The sequence below is a fragment of the Bombus flavifrons genome, chromosome 13, assembly GCF_040668555.2.
Source record: "Bombus flavifrons isolate JBK064 chromosome 13, iyBomFlav1_principal, whole genome shotgun sequence".
In the NCBI taxonomy this organism is placed as follows: domain Eukaryota; kingdom Metazoa; phylum Arthropoda; class Insecta; order Hymenoptera; family Apidae; genus Bombus; species Bombus flavifrons.
Window position 1 is genome coordinate 10,613,609 of NC_138454.1, and position 26,834 is coordinate 10,640,442.

At 44.3% G+C, this 26,834-nt stretch overlaps 1 protein-coding gene and 1 long non-coding RNA gene across 3 annotated transcripts in view; both read left to right on the forward strand.

Moving 5' to 3' along the window:
- Positions 1 to 11,193, forward strand: part of LOC138186449 (uncharacterized) — a 115,835-nt gene extending 104,642 nt beyond the window's left edge. Inside the window, exon 4 of the long non-coding RNA XR_011174880.1 lies at positions 11,144 to 11,193. This is a non-coding gene — a long non-coding RNA (uncharacterized LOC138186449). The remainder of the gene's footprint in view (positions 1 to 11,143) is intronic.
- Positions 11,194 to 11,546: 353 nt separating this feature from the next.
- The window catches only part of LOC138186448 (homeobox protein prospero), a 43,381-nt gene continuing 28,093 nt past the window's right edge, over positions 11,547 to 26,834 (forward strand). Inside the window, exons 1-3 of one of the 2 annotated variants that reach the window (XM_069126336.1) lie at positions 11,547 to 14,648; positions 15,605 to 16,090; positions 19,559 to 19,713. In XM_069126336.1, coding sequence (XP_068982437.1) covers positions 12,102 to 14,648; positions 15,605 to 16,090; positions 19,559 to 19,713 — 3,188 coding nt within the window. In that variant the 5' untranslated portion in view covers positions 11,547 to 12,101. The remainder of the gene's footprint in view (positions 14,649 to 15,604; positions 16,091 to 19,558; positions 19,714 to 26,834) is intronic. The other variant, XM_069126337.1, reaches the window with a different exon arrangement.

Below are 26,834 nucleotides of genomic sequence, written 5' to 3' on the forward strand. Positions count from 1 at the left end.
CTAGCCTTGTCTTTTATCGTCGTTGCGCCCGACCGGGCGGTCTTTCTCGCTCCCTTGGGCTGCTCTCCGCGATATATGGATCGTCGGAAGTCACCTTCCTCATTATCATACCAACAGGCTCGCTCGCTCACTCGGGCACAGCCTTCATCCTGTGCCCTAGTCACTTACGGTTCGCGGGTGACCAACCCAAGTGCGAGCTACTCCAGCGTCCGACGATCGGTAGGGTGAACACTGGTTCGTTCCAGTAAGCCGCGAGAACCACTGGCCTGGGGAACAAGACGCAAGTCCATTATACTCAATCACGGCGTGATTGGCTCAAACGATCGGACCACCGCTCGCCGCGCGTCGTTCCACGGAGATTCGCGCGGACGTGCCGCGTTGAGTTTCGTAACATCAAGAAGGAAAGATCCTGCTCTGGACCGCTTCTCATCGCCCTCGAGTTTCCTCTTCCCGTTCATTTTTCTCTCGTTTACTTAGACAAAGGCATCTGCGACCTTCTGACATTCCAGTTTCGGATAACTCGCTGAATATCTGATCTCAGAAAATAACATACTGCGGTTTGAAAATCTTCAAGTAAAAATTTTGAAATTACGTCGGTAACGACTTTTGGTAAAACTTTTGGATAGTTGGAGGAAAACGATATCGTTACCGTTTTCTTGATATATAAGAACGAAAATTTACAACGAAAGCAATGAAATTGCGAGAGTTGGTATCGTTATATCGAGTTAAGATATGAAATTAGTTAAATTCATTTAGAGCAGGTAATATCTGATTCACCTAGGAAACATTTGCTTTTTCTCTCCTTCTTATCGAAACGCTTAGCGAACAATCCAATCGTAATTAAGAGAACCTTACAGGTTCGCCAGTCTCCTAACTCGTTAGCATCCGTCCGATAAATCGAATCGCAGTAACCAGGTGTTTCCGATTTCGAGAACGATCAAAGGTGTGTCCCGTGCACTCCGTTTCTAGAACCACGAATGTAGACCAAGGTCCAGCTGCAACAAAAGGTCCACGGTACACTCTAAACTACGCAGACCCCATTTCGAGTCTATCTATTCTCACATCTGTTCCGCTAGATTCGAAAGGTGACTTTCCATCTCCAGTTTGATCTATCTTCCCAATCTCTCTATCTCTCTTATACTCCCATTATGTTTTTTATTCAACCATTCCCAGGCAGATTATCAGAGAACTGTGTCGAAAAAGACGAACGAGTATCGCTCTGCGTCCGTGGTTCGTATCTCTCTCGTAATCGGGCTCGTGGCGAGCGATCGTGCACGAGCACCTTAACGACTTGAAACATAGCCGTTTCTTTTTCTCGTTTTTCTCCGGCTGGACAATAGCAGACAGATATTTGCAGCGGCTCATATCGAGACTTTCGTCAGCCACGGCGCAATGTATCTTTCTTTTATTCCCGTTATTTCGAGATGACGATATAATTCGCGAATAACGGCTGGAAGAAGCGGAATCGTCGCTTCGTTCGTTGGCATACTTTTCGAAATTGCCGTGACTTCGAGACAGTGAGGATAGGTAGTACGATGATCGTTGGTCCGAGCCAAACGCCGCGAGCACGGTAACTTTGGCAATTGAATATAATTAAGTAATCTCGATACGATATCGTGGAGATGGTTGGACGACAGGAAAAAGCCGGCGCGGCAAAAACCGGAGGGCAGGTTGGCCGACTGCCATAAGGAGGCCTCGCCTCGAAATGCCAACGACAATAACGCCGATAATCCTGCAGGCTCCTGCTTGCCAATATGCTGCGGACGTATCTACGTAACTGCCTCGGAAAGTAGCCCGTGGCCAATAAAATGCAAACAGGGAAAGACCGGGAATCTGTCGTTAAGCCTCCTCGATCTGCTTCACCGTTGATTACTCGACTCGCGAATCTGGGACTCTTGCTTGGCATCGGAGAACGAAGGAGGTGGAACTCTTATGCCGAAAACTCCATATTCCACAGGGGTGGACCAGCCTGGCCAGTTGTTTTCCACCGAATCGTGGCGAGGTGGAAATTATTGGCTGGGAACTATTAGAGATTATTTACATTCTGATCGAAACTCGTCGACTGTACGTTGAAATTAGCTTTCCGTATAACTTTTTTCCTCTTATATCTTGTTTTACATATTATCTTCCTTTTTTTCTAACTACGTAGGAGTAAAGTTTTACGATGCATAGAAAATAGCAATTGCTTTCGAGCATTGGTAATGGGTAATCTTCGTGTGTCGATATCTCGCTATTTTTGGTCCTTGGCATTTGATTCTCTCGTTTACGAATGAACGTTGTTGGTGTAATGGTATATAGTAATTGACAGTTACAAGAAAACAGGGAAAAGGAAATTAAAAAATTTACATTTCTTAATAAATTTACATTTACATTCAGTAGAATTCCAAAGATATTAGTGTAGGTTCGTAAATTCTAAAGAAATATATTCGTACACTTCGAATTATTCTAATAAATGTAAGCTATTTCGTTCGTTAATTATCATTACATATGTACTCTATTTGTATGCAATTTCCATTTACAACTATGGAAATAATTTCTATCTTTCCAATGTACTTCTTCCTACTTCTTTGCAAGAATCCATTCTCGTGTTCAACCATTTACTTATTCTATTCAAATACACAATTTTCTAGCAACTGGTTCTCCTTGAAACTTTCCCACTAATCGTTTTCTAGAAATCAATGATGTAACGCGATGTTTTTTCCAAAATACTTGTTTTTGCGTCCGAAATTTCAGAACTAATGTGCAGAATCTATAAACGTAACAATATGTAAAACAATCCCTACAGAAAAATCGAGCAACGTTTACGATAGCAGAAAGATCCTAAGCTAAACTAAAATTTAAAGTATAATTAGACAAATACGTAGTAGTCAAAATCTGCTCGATATCTTCTAAATTAAAAATCGTGATTTTCGAAACAAGTTTCGAAAAACTGATAAAGCGTGATAAAAGTTTTTAAGTTGGCATTTGTCCTAATCTAACGTCATCGTCCTTTTTCAATTCTACGTAACATCGTCGAGTTGTTCGAACCTGAAAAATTCCTGTCGCTACAATATTCTGCACACGAAACTTAAGAACGGATTGAACATTTTCGTAAAATGAAAATTTTAAAAAGATTTCTAAATCACCAAGTTGCTGTATCCCGTTAATTCTTCGAAATAGTAAACATTTAAACACTACTTAACGCTCGAGATGTTCCTCCCCTGCTAAGCGATCCAACGTACGCTGCTTCGTGTAATTATTAGCAACCCTAAGACGAAACGGTGTTGCGAGCACCCTTATCTCGAGCGTATCGGATCGAACAGAATAACATGGTGTCGTCGAAAGGAAACAGCTAGACCGTTACTCCACCCAGGCACGAGTCAACCGACCGGGTCGCGTGATTCTTAAGACGTTGAAAAAGTAGGGGTTCGTTTGTGCTCCAAGACGTTAGAGCGACCTCGTCAGGGGTTCGAATAATGGTAACAAGAAGCCAAAACGTCGGTTACTGCTCGTCAACGGCAGCTGGCACGCGCTCCTTCCAATTCCTAAGGAGACCTTTCCTTCTGTCTTCTTCGCCCTTCTCCGCCTTAAGTCTTGAGCGCGCGCTGGGGAACCAAACTAAGAGGGGAAGCCAGTCTCGAGAAGTTACCTTACCTGAATCCAGTTGGGGATACCTAGACATTTAAATCGGGGGTCACCACCCGGCGGAACCACCTGAATACTAGCAAGGGGGCCTTCTTGATCTTGCAGTGGCGTAGAATTTAAGGGCTGTTTCTCACGAGTCGATTATGTTTTCTTGATTCTACTGAGATCATTCGGATCTTTATATTTCAACGTTGCTCTCGTTTCGAGAACAATTCAAACGACAGATCACGCATACAAACGAGGATCTTTTGGTTGTCAATAATATTTCGCTAGAATTTGCATTAAATCTACTACATTTTATTAATATTACGTTAATATATTAAACATCTTAAAAGTTTTGAAGCGCGTGTTATTCACGCGAAGATTCGTATCTCGTTTCATAAATATATCCGATTCGCTTGAAAAATTAAAATAGAGGAATGTTTGAAAAATAGCGTGAAAATTGAATGTTCAATGAATGAATAAATGGCATGAGATTCTTTGCAATTTTAATCATTCCGAATGAAACGAAAATATGAGCCAGAGTAACAAAAATGTCATTAATTTAAAAAAGTATTTTCGATTGTAATTTATAAATTTACGATGGCTAAAAGTCAAAGCGATACAAGAAATGTTCGCAAATCCAATCGAAATCGTAAGTTTAAATGTCCCACGAGATTTCAACGACCGTCACAGCGACAGGGTAGCGTCTACGCTGTTGAGGGCAAGGACCGTTGTTCCTACTTCCTTTCCAGAGGGAGGACGAAGGGCGCCGTAGGATTTTTTTTTGTAACTTTCAATATTAGACGTTAGCGTTTCCCACAGAGAGAAGTCATGGGAACACATTGAACGAAAGGCCGCAGAACGTCTCGTGGAAATTCTTCAGAGGAGATTTGCGATTGCACCTTGGGAAGAATTCCCCGTATAAAGGATGTTCAATGTGCGTTAAAATTTTTCTCTTTCTTTGACGTTCGAACCTTAAATTCGTACGGTCCCTTCCTTAGATATTTCGTGCTTTAGTGTATTTTTCGTGACTGTTGTATCAAAAATTCGATCTATCTTGTTCGTAATTTCTTCCCATGAAAAACAACGATATTTCGATCGATCGTCGCATAAAGCGGCAATTTGGACGAAGGAAATACGTTCGAACGAACGAAATACGTAGAATTTCGTTCGACGACAAATTTCAACACTCGACGCTCGCCCTTTAATTCACGAGATGTTCGCTGATCTTTCTCCTCTGCTTTTCGTAATTTGCAAAATCCGGTACGCGGTATAACGGCGGAGCAATGTCACGGACAAATCGGACCGGTATTCCCATTCATCCCGCTAAACCAAAAAATTCCAGCATCATCGAGTCCGCGGCTCGTAAAAGTGGCGCGCTCATTATCGCTCGTATTATCTGTAACGCAGCATGAATGGCGACCGAAATCGAAATGAAAACGCAGGAAAGGTCATGCTCGCGTGCCAGGAATAACACGGTGGCCGTGGCGTTGACCCACATTGTTTTTGAAACGCGATTAAACTCATTGGAAACGACCGAAGGTAGATTAATGGTCCTGGGTCGCGTAACCGTGCGCGGAAAGCGAGGTAAAAAGCGAAACAAATTTAACGAGCTGTGAATTATGAAAATCGGTGACAGGCCGCCGCTTTTAAATGCTCTTTCTCTCTCTCTCTCTCTCTCTCTCTCTCTCTCTTCCTCTCTCGCGTGCCGATTCTCTCCACGTTGTCTGGCTCTCTCGCGCTTGCGAAGTTTGGTTTGGGCGCGTGCCAATGAATCGAAACGATTCGAATGCAAAATAATAATAAAACAGTGGAGGGTGTACGGCGCCGCGGGTGTGACGTCGGGTGAACGGGGGAGGAGGGCGGGGTCGGCAGCGCATTAACGCAATTAACCTCCAATTAATAACACATCAATTGACACCCGGTCAACTTGTTGCATCGGAGCAACCCGATAATATGCAGAACGCGTGTGAGCCGTGTATATACACATACGAGTCACCATGCTTCTGCTTTTGTATGCGTGTATCATTCTCTATATAGAACAGAATAGCTGCCTCCCTCTCTCTCTCTCTCTCTCTCTCTCTCTCTCTCCTGCAGCTTCCTATGTCCATGTGTTATTCCGTCTCGTGATCTCCGCGACTGTCTGCCTGTCCGTCTGTCTGCTAGTCATGTACATACGTGTAAATACACATTGACGATTAGGCGTCATGAAACGCTGATGCGTTTGCATGTTTGCGAATTCCTGTCACCAAAGGGGTTACTACCTTCGTCCCGGGTGGTGGATAATAACGAAACGAATGTTACAATAATTTACTATGTATATCGAGAGGGAGAGCGATGCATAGCGATGCCTGCGTGGTGTACACGTAGAGCACCACGATGGACATGGACTGATGACCATAGCCGGGTTCCCATGCACAACCCCCTGCGAACACTACGGCCACATGACACCTACAGGGGGTGGAATTCCGATACACATGCCATTGCTGCGTCACCTCGACAACACCATGTGGGGTACGCGCACCATGTGATATTCAGCAAGTAGGAACTTGGTAAACCTGCTTGCGCTCGTGGTTCGCGGCTTCATGCCGGAAGGAAGTCGTTGCCAATCGCAAAGTATAAGTAGTATTGTTTCGTTTTCGCAACGGGTTCCGTGCCGGTGGATCGCTTTGTTTCGCGCAACGATCGGCCAGCATCGAAACCAACGGTTTCTGGCTCGTCGACAGGAGACTTTCGAAATCGAATGGAAGCATCGTGGAAAAAAGATCGATTCGTACCGTTCCGATGTCCTTTTCCTCTTTCTATCTATTGATCTTCCAAGTATTATTTTCATCGTGAAGAAAAGATCTGCCCGAAGCACCGAAGATCTTTGCCCGATAAGACAGTAAGAAAGAAATTTTGTTTCAAGTATAGGCTACGCCGATACCGCGAGTTTGTTCGTCTTATATCGATTTCAACAGTGTGTTTGGTTGTCGTTCCGTGGTAGGACAGTGCAGTCAACGCGAAAGAATCGGCGCGGTAACAGAGGAGATATGCCCTCTTTCTTTTCATCGATGGATTCATTAAAAAATTTCGATTCGCGGTATTCCGCTTTGAAATTTCATACAAGGTCGATAGAAACCACGTAATGGACGGTAGGAGATTAACGAACGCTTTCCTCGCCCCGGGCTCTTTTGTGTTCCGGTCTCTTCCTTAATTACCCGAGCTATAGGTGGAAGTTATCTGCGTCGATAGTTCGAAACAATGGCTACCTTAGATTCTAACCCCTTCTCGATGAAAAATCTTGGGGAAAAGTTCACGAGATTACAAAGCCGGTCTTTCGTTAACTTTCTCGTATAATCGATAGTTAATTTTTAATGTGATATAGATATCTTGCTAACTCGCTCTTTATATTGTTCGTTTTTAATTTACCTCGTTGCGTCTCATCCATATTCTTCTATGCATTTTTCTTCACAATTCTTCCTCCAAGATTACGTTTATTAATATCGTTGAAATCCAGGACAGAGTATTGAACGAGTAACGAGCCAGACAAGTCGGTTCCAACCAGCGATTTTCTAATCTTGTATCGCAACCCCACCGGCATGACCTGCAATCACCCCTTCAAATCAAGTCACCTGCTTAAACGGTAAATATCGCATGACGCACAGGAAATGGCTGTTGGTGGTTCATCAGACTGTTTTCGTCTCGCTCGAAGATGATCGATGCGAGTGTCATTGCCCATGGAAATACAGGGTTTTGTAATGACAAAGTCGCGTTCGATACTCTCTGGCTGACGTGTTTTGTAAACTCGTACGTGCTTCATCATTTCGTCACATTTCGCGAGGAATTATAAAATCGAACGCGCAAACAAAACGATTTCAATTCGTTCGTTTTGTCAGCAACGTGATATATTTATCAAATTTAATAGATATCTTTGCTTGCCGATATTTGCGAATGATAAACAAAGGATCAATGATTTTTCTAACGTGCACACTTTTTCGGACAATTTCTTCGTTAAGCGATGGTTTATTAATAACGTTTCATCGCTAATAATTATAGGTCGCGAATGTTTATATAAATTCCACGTATTTGTACAAGTAAAAAATACAGCCTGGCCAGAGATCTTATTCACTCGTTAAACGATAATTAGTCGATACTATACCTTGGATATTTTATATATTCTTCGATGATCGTCCATTAAGAAATTATTTTCTGGAGACCGCGTCGAAGTAACAGAAAGTAATTTACTTGCGAATCGAACGAAGCGCATCTGCTCGATATAACATATATCGACAATGGGGTCACGAAAGCTTCTCGAACACATCGCCACGTATACACGTTTCTCGCGTGTAATTAGCCCGGCGTGTCTACTTCCGAATCGAGTTGGTGGGAGAGTTCCTAAAACCATTTCCGGCCAGAGCACCTTTTTATTCTGACCGTCCCACGCGTGACGGCACAGGAGGGAAGTGGCGATCAAACGTAGGAAGAACAGACTTTGCTGACCCCCCTCGAAGCGTTACGTTCTTCGAGGCAGGTACGATCGTAGACGTTATCGAGCTTGAGACCATATGTCACCCTTTCAACCAATAAGAGTAAGATAATTATTGCCGGGGAATAGTATCCCGGAACAAAATGTCTTTTTTTTCCACGAGAAATACACTCGAAAATATGTTTAGCTAGTACAATCGTGTACGTTATTCTGCCACATGTCGATACAAGGCGTTTAATAAGAAATATCCGAATGCATTTTCCATACACAGAACAAGATATAGAGATTGTAAAAAAATAATCTGCGAAAGCAGAATTCTAATTGTTTCACCATCTTCGTTGCATTTCATTCACATTGATTTTCGCGATCTTATACGCATAAGATTTTCTATTATTGGGCTTTTTTACTTACTTATGCGCTTGCTTATGAACGAAAATGCGTCACGAATGACGCAGACACTAGTTACGACGTAAATTCGCTAGATAGTGAACGAAAATGTTAAATTTTCCAATTGCAAAAGAGATGCATCTTTTCGTTTAAAGAGAATGATTCAACTTTGTTAAACGTACGTGATAACGAAATTTTGGAATAGATATTCCTCGACGTATATAAACGTTCGCGGAAGACCATCGTGATAAAAGACAAGTGAGAAAAAAATAGCAAAAGTGGGAAACGAACACGCGATGGAAGTAATCTCTGGCGATGCCAGAAGTGGCAAATCCTAATTCGATTTTCATTCGGCTCCAAGTCCTTTGTATCGATTCGACAGGGTAAACAGAAACAGTAGATAATCGTTATTCAATTAGATGCATCGACGAGGCAAACGAATAATCGATGAATTCTAAGCTGCTGATTTCCAACCCTCCTTGCGCGATCGCGCGAACACGAGAGAACAGTAGAACTGGAAACGAGCGTTCGCGCTCGCGCGCCCGCATACGAGTTCTGCTCGTACCGGCCGAGGGGAAAAAGTACAACGATTCCATGCTTTCACCAATTCGCCGCTTTTGCCACGTGTTGCTATATACGTATTCCTCTCTTTGAGCCTTCTTGTCGCTTCGTGAGCCACGCGTATATATACGTCTAGTCTCTCTTCGTCAATATACGTATAGGGGCGAGTGCTCGTGTCCTCGAACGCAGGCGGCTCGTGCGTAGGCAAACTATGGAATATGTCAGCCTATTGAGCGCAGGTGCTTTAAGCTGCTCAGCTGTTGCTTCGAATCTCATGTACATTCGCGCGGCTGTGTATCACGTTGATATTGGTGCACACTAAGCATCGTACCGTATCGGCCATCCGCGTGCGTGCAAACGCTGAACCGACTCACGTGTTTCACCCACGCACTTATGCGTATCGGCAATTGAATGGTGAAACGATCGGGCCCTCGCCACGCCGCGAGCACCGTCGTCGCTCAATGAATTCGTTGAACAACCGTCGATTATCATCCATCGACGAAGTCGTTTCCTGAGAACGATGTCGTGGAAATAATTTACCCTTGTTTGGAGCGAAGAACGTTCGCGTTAACGTTTTACCGGCTCTACTTTTACTAATCGTCGAAACTTACTAATCGAGAAAAGTACTCGTGTTGCTTTCGAGAAATATTATTGTTTTACGGTTTTATAAAATATTCGACAAAAAAAGAAATACGGACATCCTAAACAACATTAAGTTTTAACTCATAAATAACTCGAAATTCGTGTGTATTCGTTATATCATAGCAACGAGAATATAGTATCTCAAATAAAAGATATCTACACAGATATACGAAACAAAAGAACATCATAAATCGATAGTCAATTTTATATAAATTATACGGCGGATGAACGATACACTTCTAGATAAGTACAATCTAAAAAAAGAATCTGAAAGAATCTACAGAAACGTTCAAATGGACAATTCAAACGTAGCAAGACCTAATAGTTTAAGAAGTAAGATCATTTCTAAAAGAATGTAAGCATATTTGAATCATTAAGGAAACAAAGCTTTGGATACAATTTGTCTATTAAGTCAATTACAGGAATAGAATTTTATAATAATATAGTTTCTGCACAACTTTTTATCCTTGAGTTCGATTAAAACAGATAATGCATCCAGTTTATGACGGAGGATTACTGTCAATTACTTTTTTGTGCATCTTTGTCTCCAACTATCGATCAACGACAGGGTGTAATTGAGAAAGAGTCGACTTGCCGGAACTGACTACGTTCTGAATAAGAAATTCAATACAAGTAATTTTCTTATGGCCTTTCCACGGCCATCCTCGTCTTCGACAAATCCTGCAGTTCGCTGTACTTGCAGTTTTTCTCGCTAGAACTCTCGGCAGAAGACTTCGGCAGACAAAGTTAAACCATACCGTTCCCGCTACCTCTCTATTCCTCGTCTTGTAGTCATGATCGATTACTAGTATTTTTAACTGGTAACACTTGCTATTCTCCCCGTGAACATTCTCCTACGGTTACGTGACATGATCGTGCGTTGAACCGGTATACTTATCCCAAATATACGATACCTGACAGAGGAAAGAATGCTACTTCCTATGTAAATCTGTACGATTTCGATGGCTATATAAAAAGCTGATGAATTATAAATCACTTAGTACGTAAGATGAAACGAATATAATTCCGAAATACGTTATCAACGAAATCAAGATAAGATTCACAATGAGAGATAAATAAGTTTTTTTTTTTTTGATAAAATGACAATTAGGCTTTTACTTCTTTAGAAATATGAAATTTAGTACGTGTTAAATATTTCCTCTCTGAAATTTTCTCCATCTTTTTCTCGATTTTCTCTACTTACAACGAAATCATGCTTTCCTCGTAATTAAGTCGGTCTATGTCGTAAAATGAAGTGAACGGCAATCGTATATACAGTCTCAGACGCTTTTATCTACGGAAGTAGAGAGCCTATATACGGAAGGCGTTTAAGCTAAAATACGATTCACGATCGTAACTTCTCTAAGTGTGGAGTATCGATCGTGTATCACTATGTACAAGCGTGATCGAGCTCGGTGTTTTTCTTTTTCTCGTAGGGGCAAGATAAGTAATGCATATGTTGGTGTGTTTGTGTTGCAGACGAATAAGAAGAACCGCGGGAAGGAAAATCGAGACGAGGGAGCGAGGGGCACCGAGCCCTTTGGCGAGCTCGAAGGATGCAGCTCCCAGGCGGGAGCACGAGAATTCCGCCCGCGAGATCACCGGCCTCAGTTCTCGTGATCATCAACGGAAGTAACATCGTATCGACTGTCACGAAGAAACGTAACGGCAACGGTAGACATAGTAACGAAAACGACGGACCTGGTACGAATAGCGGTAGAGACTTAAGGAAAAGTAGAAACAGTCCCGAGAACGAGCCGCGTCTCCTTAAAAGAAATCGTCATTGTGAGACGAGGACGAGTCGCCGACACCGAGTCATCGAGAAGCCCCAGCTGTTGGCGTCAGCTCCAAGGCGGAAGGAGCGGGGCGAGGAATAGTGAAAAGAAAGTAGAGAAAAACCGAGGAACGACGGAAGAAGAGGAAGAGGAGGCGCGAGAGAAGGAGAAAAAGGTGAAGAGGAGGAAGCAAGAGTTCGTCAGGAAGGAGAAGGGTGCCGACGTCGTCGTCGTCGGCGGCGGCGGCGGAGGAGGAGGAGGAGGAGGAGGAAGAGGAGGAAGAGGAGGAGGAAGAGGAGGAGGAGGCGGCGGCGGCGGCAGAGAAGGAGGAGGAGAAAGAAGAAGAGGAGGCGGCGGCGGCGGAAGCGCGACGGAGGAGAAGGAGGTGGAGGAGGAAAAGGAAGAGAAGGAGAAGGAGACGGCAAAGACGAAGAAATTCGAGAGGGGAGAGTGCCGGCGATCAGAGTGGGGAGGACAAGGTAGTAGAAGGAACAAGGAGAAAAGACGGCTGTGGTAGGGGAAACGGCGAGAATAGAGTAGAGAAACGGAGGCAGCGCGCTGAGCCACGAGGGGCTATTCGAGCGAGAAGGGGAGGGGTGACAAGGAACCCTGGCGGGGAGGGGACGCGGAGGCCTTCGGGGGGCCGACCAACCAGACGGCCGATGATGTCATCGGGGGAGGAGACCGAGTATTTCGCCCCCTACGGAGCAACTACGGAAAGCAAGCAACAGCGACTCCAGAAGAAGCAGAAGCGCACCAGACAGCGCGTGGACGCCGGCGAGCCGCGCAACAACTACTCGAGTATACCGCACTTCACCTCCCGGCCATCCTTCCACAGCGGTGGTCTGTACGGTTCTATCTTCGGCGGCAGCGGACCAACGCACCAGCAACAACAACAGCCACAGTCGCAGCAACATCATCAGTCGCAAGCGCAACAACAACAGCAACAACAACAACAACAGCTTCAGCAGCCTCAAGCTGGAGCGGCAAGCAGTCAAGGTCATTTAAGCACAGCTACCACGGGTCCTAGCACTCAGCAGCATTCCGCCCACGCGGCTTTTGGCTTTTTCGGGGCACCGGGTTACGGCCCCGCCAAGATGTTGAACGAGCTACTCGGACGACAGGTCAAACAGGCCAGTGACGCTGGTGGCTCACCGCCAGAGGGCGGCCACGGAATGACTGGTGCCGGCATGGACCCCGCTGCTAATTTGCAATCCGGTGCTGTAGTTAATTGCGACGATCCCGCCACCGCCGAGCTCACGCAGCACATGCTCCGCGATATACTCCAAGGGCGCAAAATCTCCGCGCTAGCGCTGCAAGAACAGCCAAACAACAACAACAGCATACACAGTAACAACAACAACACCACAGCGGATCTACTTAAATCTCAACAACAACATCATCAGAGCCCTCAACAGCATCAACAACAAAACAGTGATAGTGCACGTAGTGGAACAGTGCAGAGTGGTGGAGAGGAAAGTGGTGATGGAAATAACGTCGTGAATAACGCGAATCACAGTGATCGTGATACGGTGATGCCGGGCGATGCCGAGGATAGCGCCGAGGACGCAGCCGCAGCCGCACGTGCTATGGAAGAGGCGTTCGCCGAAGCTGGTATGGAGCCCGGAGCCAACCTCGATGGATCCGATTGCGAACAGAGTTTACCTCCCAGTCCCACGCAACCAAGGTCAGGGTCCGTTTCCGTCAAGGAGGAGATACAGGACTCGTTAAACATCAAACGTAGTCCCAGTCACTCTCCTTGTCCGATCGTTCCCAAAACGGAGACCAGCTCGCCAACCACGGAAACGAAGCGCGCTCGCGTCGAGAATATCGTCAGTACGATGCGTAGCAGTCCAGCGCTTCAAACTGCCACTGTGAACGGTTGCAAGAAACGTAAACTCTACCAACCCCAGCAACAAACGGTTCATCACGTCCTCCAGCACGGTGTTAACGATACCATGATGGACGACGAAGAAGAGAGCGAGGAGGAGGAGGATCCTTCGACGATCAGGCAAAAACGCGAGGAAAAGGATAACCTCCAGACGCAACTGAAAAAGTTGCACGAACAATTAGCCGTGATGCAGCAAAAGTACAATGAGCTTACGAGTAGAATCGATTCGGACGCGAGCGAAAGCATCGGTGCTCCCTTAAGTCCTCAGCCACCGCTCAAACCACCGCAACCTCATCCACCGCCGTACAACGGACTCCCGGCCCTCCCAACCGAACACCCACACGCCGCGGCAGCCGCTATGTATCACATGGGACAGAAACTCTACCTCGAACAGCAACAAGCTGCTCTGGAGAGAATGAAGCAGCATCAGGAAGCTACTGTCAGGCAACAGCAGCAGCATCAACAACAGCAACAGCAGCATCAACGACAAAGTTCTCCACCACCGCCTCCGAGTCAAGCACAGCAACAGAGTCAAAGCAATACCGGCCCGTCCACGCCGCAAACACCACAAATGCAGCCAGCCAGTACGCCTCTTCAACATAAAGAATTCCAGGAAAGGATAAATGTTTTTAGAAGTACAGCGGCCGCAGCTAGTTCGTCGGGTCCTCACATAACCGACGAAGATCTACAAAGTTTGTCCGATACGTTGAAAGCAGAGATCACCTCGTACTTGACGAATTTAATCGACAAAGTGGTAACAAGGTTCATGCAACAGAGGAGGTATCTTGGAAATCAAAGCGAGGCGGCGCAAGTCGCTGCCGAGCAATTAAACAAGGACCTTTTGTTGGCCAGCCAAATACTCGAAAGAAAATCACCCAGGACGAAAGTAGTAGATAGAGGAGCACCGCAACCACCCGGTGGCCCAAACGGGCCACGGGGGCCCCACAATGGCGGGCCCCCACCTCCACAGTCTACGGGTTTCCCACAAATCGGGTCCATGGGTGGTGGTCCTCATGGCCCACATTCTGGCCCCACGGAAAACAATCTTAACCAAATGAATCAACTGCCCTCGCACGTGAGGTCGTGTGGCAGGATGTTTCAGACGCCAAAACCGCCAACCATGTACAGCATGGCCTCTATGCAGGCACAGCAGCAACAGCAACAACAGCAACATCAACAGCAACGCGAACATCAGCAGAGAGAACAGCAACAACGCGAGAAATATTGTAACTTGAGGGGCGACGAGAGAGAAAGCAGGGACTCGGAACAGAACGAGGCGCTCTCCCTCGTAATGACACCGAAAAAGAAACGTCATAAGGTAATTATCTACTTTCTATCTTCGATAAAAATACCGATATGTCATAGACGAACGTTCGTACAAGTAAATTCACTTGTTGCTTCCTTGATAAAAGCTCGAGTCTTTGATCTAGAATCGATTATATCGATTGTTATTACAACTCAATATAATTCGAAAGAGTATTCTATAAAGTGCGATGCATCAATGAAAATATTTTAAATCCATAATTTATGCAGTATATTTCTATTTATCGATAATATTATTATATACGTATTTATATCTGTAGTATCAAGTAGAACAAGCAAAACAATTTCACTGACGAATATTTCAAATTTTGTTATTTATTATGTTAACATTGTATGTTCGTTAATATCGATAAAGAAGATAAAAAACTGAATTACCACTGCTTTGTATTCCAAATTTACAATTTATATCGATTATTTCATTCGTCGGTACTATCGTACACGCGATATTAAGTAGTAGAAGAAAATAATTTCATCGACGAGTATTTCAAATTTACTGTCTGTACCGTCAAGTTTGTTCGTCAGTGAGAATGTATAAGTATTGTTAATATTAAACAGAAGAAAAGAAAAGAAATGAATTTCACCGATATATATTTCAAATTTATAATTTGCATTTATAAATTTGTAATAACTTTGTTCGTCGATATCATTGAATGCTTAACATAACGTAGAACGAGAGACTGAATTTCATCGAGGAATATGTCAAATCTATAGTTCACGACAGTAATTTTATTCATCGATGCATTGCATATTTGATATTAAGTAGTATAAGAAACTAAATTTCACTGACGAATACTTTCAAATTATAAATGGTAACGTTGACTTTGTATACTTGATGCAAAGTAGCATCAAGCATAAAAAGAAAGCATAATTCTGTTCGTCAGTGAATATTTATTAGTTTTAAGTAGGATAAGAGACTGAATTGCACAATGGTAAAATCGAGGCATCAATTAGTATTTCCCTCCACAGGTGACGGACACGAGGCTGACGCCGAGGACGGTGTCGAGAATCCTGGCCCAGGAAGGTGGCGGTTCGCAAGGAGGCAGCGAAAGTCCACCGCCCCCGCCTCCACCGAGATCGTATCATCCGCCACCACCGATGCTGCCAGTGTCCCTGCCAACCAGCGTAGCGATACCAAACCCGAGTCTTCACGAAAGTCAAGTGTTCTCGCCGTATTCACCGTTCTTCAACCCTCATGCGGGTCACCCAGGCCAGGTACCACCTCCGGGGCCACATCACTTACCCGCGAGTCCTCCTGGTGGAGGTGTAGATGTCAGGGATTCGCCTCCACTGCCCCATCCGCCATCTATATTGCATCCTGCCTTATTGGCGGCTGCCCAGCATGGCAGTCCAGACTATGGACATCTCAGGATGGACAGCAACGACCGGCCCAACGACTGCAACTCCGACGACATCAGTTACGACGGGATTCAGCCTACAATATCCTTTTCTAATACAACGTCGTCGAGAAAGAAAAAGAAAGAACGAAAACCAGAAAAGCAAATAAAAAAAAAACGTTCGTCTCGATGCCTTTGGTAGACGAGAGTTGGAGAACGTCCAGAACGACGTGCCTCAAACACGAGGGGTAGGCCATTTGTGTAATAGTTAGCGAACTGTCGAAGTTTCCGCTCGAAAACGGATATCTCTCTGTTTGTTGGAGCAACAACAACACGCGCGGAATCTCCGTCGACTTTGTACCTCTGGTAATATCGCGAAGGGACAGCGAGTCTGAACGTTCTCCAAAGAAAGTACGACGGAACTTTCGATATTAAATCGGCAAGTAGCGTACGGTCAGGACCGTGCTTTTAAAGAGCTGTATAAAGAGACGAGCGAAAAAACGAGCGTCAAAAAGTGGTAGGAAGGCGAAAGAGTTGATGACGATGCTTAGGAATGTGTTTTTTTCGTTTCTTTTCTCCGTGTACCTTTTTTCTTCTTTGCCTCTGTAGAAGGGAACACGGGCGCGTGAGAGAGAGAGAGAGAGAGAGGTTGGAAACTTTGGAAAACAACGCGGATTTCTACGAGAGAAAAAGGCAGACCCGCCAACAAGGAGAAGGAAATCGGCAGATAGAGAGTAGAAGGAAGAGTGGGTGGCCACGGGGAGGCTCAGACGAATGTTAGATTAGTTTGCCACGGAGTTAGGCTAATGTTGGCTGCATCTACGAGTAGAGTTTGTCCGGCAACAACGCGCGAGGTCGAAAGTTCTTTGCCTACTCGGCCCACCCTCGGCCTCGAGACTCACCCAACTTCGCAAGCCAATAATCTGTCCCGCAATTTCGGAATTTAGCCGCGGAAACGAGAAAGAGAGAGCGAGAGAGAGAGAGAGAGAGAGAGAGGGAGAGAGAGAAAGGCGGTCCGCCAACTTCTCCTCGCTAACGTCTCCTCAACTTATCGTAGATAAGCCACTTCTACTACTTCTCCGACCGTATGAGAGAATTCACCGTAGAAACTCCATTTCTACAGGGTCAACTTACCGCCAACTATATTCCTTACGCTAGATCGTCCAATATCGTATTGTCTATTAAACCATATGGTTTTCGCATATCTCGTCGTTTTCCCGCCTTTTATCCAATCGAGTCGATCGTTCTTCGCAAATGTTCTTCGAATATCCTTTCGTTTCCTCTTTGTCTTCTTTCTGCCGTTTCTCTGTTCCATCGATCATCGACGCTCGTAGTGTCACGCGCTCGACGAAGGATAAGAAAAGAACACTTGGACGCGTTCCCTTCGATGGAAAACCGGTCACGCAAAACAGCCAGAGATGTACGCATCTACAGAGCGGGGAGGCATCGGTGACCTCGTAGTACGCTTTGACTTCGTAAAAATAGCCGGCGAACGGACGAAGTTAAGACACATCCTTCTCTACGATCGTCTGAAAGCGTGATCAACAGGCGCGAAAAGTTCAGCAGCTAGATTATCACGCATGACCCGGCCGGGTAAGGTAGCTCCTCGCTGTGGCCATTTGCTGCTCTCACACTTACCGAAAGCACTCGCAAATATATCGAAGGGACCTCGCGTTAACCAGGAAAAAAAGAAGTCGCGCGGGGGCGTGCGGTAAACGCGTCGGCAACGATGCAACGTCGCTAGAACTGCATCGGCGTGTGTTGGTCCGGGTCGTTCGATCGGCAGCGCGGCGTTCTTTGCCGCCTTTTTAGTCGGCCTTTGATGTAAAATCAATGGCGCATTTTTTTCACTCCCTCCTCTTGGGGTAGGTCGAGCGCATGACCGCGGCGCAACCTGCTGTTCACCACTCGCCTCTGGATTCACCCTTGTCTGTTGCTGTTCCTACCGGCCTTCGACGTATCCAAATATGCTTTTCACGCTGCTCGACTTTCTTGGGCGAGCTACGTTCACGGCCGAACGTGTTGGTGAACGTTGGTGAACGCTCATCGCCGGGGCTGGTGAGTGCGACGATAGGGTAGACAAACGTTTCGGTATACAGGCTTGGCAAAGAAGTTGTCGATTATCGAATTTTGTTCTATAAAAAATTAACGTAACGTATATGTTCATGGTAGTAGGTGATGTGCGAAACTGGCAAGAATGTCTGAATTCGAGTAATTGTAAATTATTTCAAGACAGTTTCTTCCATTCGATACGATAGCGAATGAATACGTATTACCATTCGTCTTCACATCGATTCGTAGTGACGTTATATCGATAATTTTCTTTGTATTCATAGATCTTCTTTCCGTCATATTCGTTTTTATATTTTCTCAATGTATCCCATTGGAACGATTCGTTAAAATCAAATCACAGGTTTCTTCATGATCCAACGTGGTTCTTCCGTCGATCAAAAATCGCCGGTGACTTAATCGTCATCCACCGTGACAACATATACCTATAAACGCTATATCGCTGGCTTTCTTTCCCCTTCTTTCCTTTCAGTGTTCGAGGTGTGCCGATTACATAGCATAATAAGCACGAGACACGTAGGTGCGGGCTGCGCGTTGAGAGGACCAGCTCGACTAATCCAGGGGTGGCTACACGCCGGAATAACCCTTATTACTGTCTGGCATCTCGTTATCGCTCATCGACGTTACCGCAAGCGCAAAATGCGACGCGCACCACGCGTGCACGTTTGATGCGTACGGCTACACTTGTCAACTCGTTCGCTCGTGAACGGAACGACTTCGCTTGTACACGCTGAGAGTTCGCACGCTGACGGTAACACCAATGACGATAGACGTCCGTGAAAATTGTAAACGTTCCGCGCTTTTCCCGTCTCCTCGCGGAATTAGATGGCTTTCAGCGGATCGAGTATCCGAGAAAAACGTTGCACAAATTTCACGTGATAGTAAGAAACAAGTTCGTTATAGGGCTGTCCTCGCTGATAATGTCTTCGACGATGAATTTATTCGCATTAACTTTCAATTGTACTCGTCTCGGTTAAGGAACAAATAAGAGACGAATTTTCGGTTTGTTCGATAGGGGATGGATTTCTTCGAGAAGCGTGCCTTAAGGCATGGACGAACTGCGGCAGATCGAACACACGGATTAACCAAATAAGAATGCGATGAAACCACATGAAGAGATCCTATTACCGATAAGGAGTCGGTAAGGCTTCCGTTGAGGATACGGCCAATCGTGGGTCAACCTCGGTGAGAACGTTCGAGCCCTACTACCCTCGCGACATCCACAGCTTGTACGATTTCTAATCCAATTTGATACGAAGGAAACACGATTAAGTTTGAGATATTTGCGTACATAGGAACAGATTGCCGTACAGAACGTCCTTCTTCGGATCGACGACATTACTTGCGCCTTTATCAAAATCCATGCGCTTCTTCCTATCTCTTGATAGAAAGATAGGACACGAATTGTGATAGAATCGACGAAATATGTTGGAAACATGTTAAAAATTCATTTCAATGGTCGTTTGACAAGCAAAAGAGTATTTCCTTAACCACGGTGAACTCGTCAATGCTGACACCGATACATCTGAGGAAGGCGAAGCTGATGTTCTTCTGGGTCAGGTACCCGTCCTCGTCCATCCTCAAGATGTACTTCCCCGACATCAGGTTCAATAAGAACAACACAGCGCAGCTGGTCAAGTGGTTCTCCAACTTCCGGTGAGTACAGCAACATTGTATCGAGAATTTACGGTTAACCACGGAAGTCGAAGGATTGTTCCAAAGTTCGAGTAACGGTTAAGATTCCGTAGCATATGACGCTGAGATATTATATAACCACGATATCTTCTTCGTGCGTTTTAACACGTGCATGTTCAGATTTACCTGTATAGAAATTTCACGAATCACGAACATCGATTAAGGATCTTACATACGTTACATAGGAATGGCTCCTTAATCGTAGTTGGATTAATTTGCACGTACATAAAATCATATAAATTTGTTACACGATAACATAGACGATTTGAACGTTTATTTAAAATATACCGAAGTCATAAAAAGTAATATTATCGTATTTAAAAAGAAATGAAAAAATTTTCTTTCGAGCTTCAAAGACAATGTACGGGAACGATCCTTCGATCAACGATTGCATGCTCGTTATTTACCAAAAGAGAGTACCGATCATCGGTAGCGAATGAATTTGCATAACATTCCCCAACGACAAGAACGACTCTCCTGTAAGGGCCGATCGTCGATATGAGATATCGTCGTCTTGGAACTCGCAAATCCGGGAATCAACGAGGAACATCGTTCTCGATTGACATCGTGTTGCCACTCCCCAGCTAGAGTTTCCGTGTCGCAGTCGGGAAAAGAAACGCGATCGTGGAAGATGTTTGAGGTACGCGAGTCCTGTTCCGTGTATGCAAACGAGAACGAGCTTTTCAAGTGATCGACCACTCCCTGTGTAGAAGCGGTCAGAGCCCAAGAGACGAGAGTCACGATGGGTGTGTCCGAATCTTAATTACCCTCTCTTCGGTCGGGAATAAGTAACAGCGGCTACATTGCGGCCAGGTATGAAGAGCGTAGGAGTCAGCGCGGGTACCGGCGCGTACCGGCCACAGCAGGCATTAGGCTGATTATAATTAGGCTGAGTACAGTACAGATCCGAGATATAAGGCGGTCGAGAAACGCGTGCCCGTGTCCCTACATTATTGCCGCTTTCTTATCGCGAGAGACGCCCATCCTCTTGGAGACCATAAGTTTTCGCTCGACCTCCGACATTCAACGCGTTTGCGGCTCTATTCCTGAAGGGAGGGTTGCTTGCTCGTTTCGTGACTTATTCGAGGGTGAGGGATTTAGAATTACACTATCGTTCAGGAGTATTCGGACGCTAGATTATTTTTTATGAGATTCAATAATTATGGGTGAAATGATCTGTGATAAATTTTTGTCTTATAATCATCGCAAGTATTTTTATATTTTTAGTAAAATTATTATAAAATTCAGTTCCTTTAATAACAAAATTCGTATGCTGTAACCTTCAACTAATATAATTTGACTCGTGTCTTAACTTTAAATCGAACAAGTTCGTATTCTGTAATTTATACGATAAACGCTGCTAATTGCGTTTATCGCAAGATTCGATAATATCAATCCAGAAAATGAATCTAATCTGGTAGAACGTCTAAAGATTATGTTACGATTTTATTTATTACCAGCGATTACGAATTCAACTGTCACACGTGAAACAAAACGTGAATAAATTGTCCCTTACACGGGTGATCGTGAATCGTTGAATTCCATTGAAATCAGCAATGAAAATGTTCACGCAGGCTATACGCTTTAAAATACGTGGCAATCAATTTCATCATCGAAATTCAATGTCCATCATCGCGCATCGTTTCGTCGATCTCGTACGAAATATTCGAGGCACTCGAGCGAACGGGGGAGACCGGCCGCGAAATTTAATTAACGCAGGAAAAGGTCCATTAAAAAAGCTAGTCCCATGGAAATGAGGAAAGGGTACACTTAAAATTCCGTCGGGGAAAATGAGCGAAAAAAAAAGTTGTTCGAAATTTTATTCCGTAAAAACGGCGTGTGCGGTCAAATGCCTGTTCGCCGAAACCACCAACGTAATTCCGGAATCATCTGTGATCTATCGCGAGTCACTGATCAGAAAACGAAGCGACGAAATTCGGAATACCAAAAATATACGAAAAAAAGGAAAAGTCGTCGCGTTTGTCGACTGTGAAATAAAAAAAGTAAAGCGAAGGGCACGACGAATGGCGAATCACAGTTGTACCGAGGAAGTTGTTCCTCGTGCCTATGCTCTTGTGTTCCGCACCCCTGCGATCTCATCCCCTCGTGGCCCTGTTTCGTTCACCCGAAACATTTTCATCGAAGGCAGCGAAAAAGAGAATCGGCTAGAGTGGTTGATAAGAGAGAACGGGCAGAAACGGAGTGTGTTTGCAAAAGTTTCAAACGTCCAGTAAAAATTGCATCGGAGGTCGGCTTCCGCCGTTAAGCACAAAGCTAATTACCGACTGAATATATTTCGGTACATTTCGTCGTGTCGGGGCCGGAGGGGTCTTTGGTCTCTCTTCTTCGACCTATGTACCTCCCCAACCTCGTTCTTTCCTTTTTCTTCTTCGCTGTCTCATGCAGCTACTATTCCCGATGACGAACCAGACGAGGAACGAGCGAAACATGACAAGGGTTCTTTCGGAATCTCTTTCAACGACGATCGACGAAACCGATAGCTATATTTCTCTGTCCACCCCTTGTTGTTTCTTTAGCTCGTCGAATTTCGTCCTACGCGATGTTCGCGAAAATCAAAGGGGATCTCGATCTTGAACCGCAAACTCGTTTCTTCTTTCTCTTTTTTCCTTCGTTGTCGACTTCAACGATAATCAACGACGCAACGAAACGATCGAAAGATCGAAACCGTCTTCTGAAACGGGTCGGAGGGGAACGCGAGCGAACGACGATGTGCAATTAACCCGAAGTCGGGTGATAAAATTAACGCGTTCGAGGCGGACCGTCCGCGACAGATAAACTATTGCGGTTGATGGAGAGAATTAATCGCGAGGGAAAAAAGATCCACCCTTCGGACGGTGCCGGTTATAATCTCAATGTTTCTAGCCTGGCCGTGTCCATAAATAATTACCGCGTCTACCCCGACGGCCACCCTAACGATCGTAAAAGGGAGAAATTGACAACTTTCCTCTTGATAATCCTTGCATATTAGTTTCGTACAAGTTTCCCGTAAAATGGCGATTAAAGGACGACACGAAGGTGCCAATCTCGCGGCTCATTAGGCACACTTTCACCCTACGAACCCTCTCCTTTGACGACTAATCACGTAAGGGTTTACCCCGGACACTTTTTCCTCCTGGCTCTACGGCAGTCGTTGTCGAGCGTGCTCGATCTGATAGCCTAATGCACGGCTTCCTATGCGGAAATGCTTCGCCACATTATTCTACGCTGCTACGTGTACTCCGACCACCCGTCACCCTTCGCCACCCTGCCGACGTTATACTTTTGTCACGAGAACCGAGTCGTGTTCCGTTGCCATCGTCCACGCTTTTTCAATCTTCCCGGTCAGCTTCGACCGATTTTCATCGGGGAAAAGAACGTTCGAATCAATTTAAGGGGTTGCTATGATCGATCGATCTACCCCTTGGTTCAATCGAATCGCTTACGACCCGAGTGAATTACAGGCAAGATTCAGATAAGAAGCTGTCAAGGTGATGAATTTTTGGCTTTATCGAACGAACAATAGGAGAACGTTCGAGGAATCGATCGATGCGATCGATAAGAAGTACGCATGGAAATTTTACGTACTTTGCAATCGTTCGGAAACCTTTCTTCGAATTTATTCGAATACATATAAATTTAGTCGGCAGATTTTCTTAAACTTTTGCTTGATCGAATCGTTTTGATCCAGAGAATCGTAATTCGTTCATATTACAAGGATAAAAAGAAGAAATAAACGCGTCATGTAACTACGACGTTCTCCAATACTCCAAAAGCATGCAACACCCTTTTTATTAAATAATTAAATACCGACACGCGATAATCTGTCTTTCATTAATCACCTCGAACATTATAATCAAAAAGCAATCACGCTTGAAGCTCATAATCAAACATACATATATGCATTCGATCATATATTCTATTTGACGAAATATTTCAAATTTCCAACTTTAATTATTAAAATAATAATTAATAAACTGTTTCGCAACACGAACGCCACGCATAAGGATATTTCCTTTAGACGTTCGCGCGGCGAGAAAATCGGTCCCGAAGCGACAAGACTTAAGGGGGAGAAAGAGGATCCGGTGGTGTTGAGCGTCGTGGAAAGCGCGAGGCGAGGAGCGAAAGGAGATCAGGCGAGAAAGAGAGGGACGAGCTTTCACAAAGCGATTCTTCGCACCCTATTTTCTCACGCGCACGTCGAATCGAAAGCACGTCCGATATCTTACGGAGACTCGTTGACGTCGAGCGTACATCATCGGATCTGCTTATACCGACGACGATATTGACAGCCTTCGTTCGATGAAGCTTGCCGGGGGGGATGATTGGGGTCGTCGATGACAGTGTTGCGACGCCTGTGTGCGCCTCGAACGTGTGTCGCGTTCGTGTCCCGCTCTCTCTAGCTCTCTTTCTCTATATCTCGCTGCATCTCTGCCTCCGTTCGTCTGTTTGTGCGCGAAATAAGGGAGGAAAAAAGGAGGGTAGACAGAACGAGAGAAAGAAAGGGTGAGATGCGCGCGGACTCGGGTTAGTTCGTTATCAGATCTCACGGTAGGACACGCGACTCGGCCCGAGAGATCTTATCGTACGGATGGAAGGAATTTTATGTCGTATAATGGACAACGCTCGTACACGACACAGAGACGGGGCGTCGCGATGGATCTGCGTCGCGTGGAGCCGCACGACTTCTCGGTAGCGAATAAAAGGCCACCGCGATTCCTCCTCTTGTTTCTTTTATATCGGCAGACCTTTTTTTCCCTGAACTCACATTTTTTTGCCATGTTTTCACTGATCGCTTCGTTTGCTACGAACTAATTTAGAATTCGTAGGAGGCAGGGGTGAAAAATAGATCGCGTCGAGAAGATGTACCTCGGAAATTTGACGTCAAACCGCGATAATATTATACAAAGATGGTTTTTTTTGGTTAGAGGATAAGAAATTAGAATTATCGAGGAACAGATTCGTCGGAAAGGTCCGTTAAACAGTGAAATTTTGCATTTTCGGAGATTTGAATGATAGCTAATATCAACGGCAGAGCACGATCTATATTACATTTATATCTTTTTTAAACAAATATATCTTGACCGATAATTATCGATTGATATTTAAAGATCTGTTTGGTATCTGCTAAGAAAAATTTTCTATTCATTATATACGTATGTGTACGCATTGTATACATGTGATCACAGATAACAGTTTTCGTATACTTCACAATTTGCAAATAAAACATACTTATTAAAATTCCTATTAGAACAGTCTGTTGTGTAAACTCGTGGCAAAATTAGTAATTCCATGCTCGTTAACTTTTTACAATACTCCAATCGTTACGATCAGACGGAAATAAATCCAGACGATAGGACAACTTTCTGTCTATGAAAAAAAAAAAAAAGACACGGAAACGTAACTGGATAAACATAAACGCGGGGGTTAACGATTAAGCTAGCAAAGTGTCTGGAACGCGAGTAAAGTAATAAGAAGAGGAAGTGTTCGTTGTAAACGAAGAATCGAAAGCTCTCGAGCAGTCGAATAATGAAGTCGACGATGAATTTACCCAGTCACGCTTTCGAGGGGTTGCTTATCGTCTCGAAATCCTCGATAATTCTTCAACGAGGGTGCCTGTTCGCGTCTCTCTTTCTAATTTCTCCTTCGCCTCGTTCTTATCAACCGACGATCTACTTCGCTGTGGACATTGCCAGTCGGTTCTCCACCCTGTCCCCGCTGACCACGATGGTTAGGGTAATGACGCGGTAATTTTCTAAACAGGAATTTCCTTTTCCAACCCCTATCTGCCGGACACGAGCACGTGACCGGTCGTTAGCGACCACTTTCCTTCGCCTCCACGCTATTTCCGCAAACCGCGATGTTCTTCGATAGTTCTTGATTCTACCGTTAAAGAGGAAATCGGATTATTTATTTTGATTGTAAAAAACTGTAGGTTAAAATAATTTTATCGGTCATATTGAGAATTGCCGCAAGTTTTGTATTTTATTATTTTCATTCAAATAAGTTAAGAGATTTTAGTTGTTATTTTTATGATATTTCTCTTGACTGATTTTCCGTTTCTTTTTCCTGCTTTTTTCGAGCAGGTTTGATCGAAGCAGATTACTCGCCGGCAAAAACGTTTCTCAACGTGGACGGTCGACATAATGGTTGTTTTCTCGTTTTAGCGTCCTTAGATCGCATAAAATCTTTTTCAACGGAAAATGATTACAATCGATGGATCGTTGATGAATTAGTCGATACGAAATCACAGCTTTTTTTCATTATTATCGTGTTTCCTGTCTTTAATATGATCACCACGGTTTAAGTGTACGTCGTTTCTTATTTAGAGAAAAAGTAAAATTAAGCGGACAGCTATTCGATCACGTTCATGTTGATAATAATATGCGAGGATTTTCATTTGCGCGGATTCTATCAATTATAGAAGGACACGATTTTCTTTGGATAGCTAGTTTGTGGAGTTAATCTTCGAATCTCAGCTATTTAAAATACGATCGGAAAAGAAATTAAGCCAATTACAGATTTCTACTCTTATGAAACGTCGATATCGCTTTACAAATTAAAAAAGAAACGAATACCTCTTCAATAAGAGCAGCTTTCAAATAATTATATTAAACAGAGAACAAACTTAAAAAAGACATTTCAAACCCTACATGCATAAATATCTATTTATATTTCATAGAATCACAAATGGCAAAATGTTTAATTCTTAACTATCTTTTCATTCCAATCTGTCCTAACTTTTACTACGAATTTTCCGAGCGACGTAATATCTATGATAAATGCGCATTAAAATATCTTGAAAATACCTATTTTTCATAAATTGCCTCAACGTTTGCGGTCTAATTATGATATTCGACAAATGCAACGTACTTTTATATTGAAAAAATCGCTCCTGAAATTATGACAACCAAAAATTTGTCACAACGATCGACATGTAATACGAAATGGAACACGCGCGAACGACAAAGGGACAATAAGCAGCACAAAATTGAAATTAAAGGCGAAAAAGCGGTAATCCGTGTGTTCGCCGAAATCTTGACGACTACAAACGGGCCGAGAGACTGTAGGAAACCTGCAGGCGC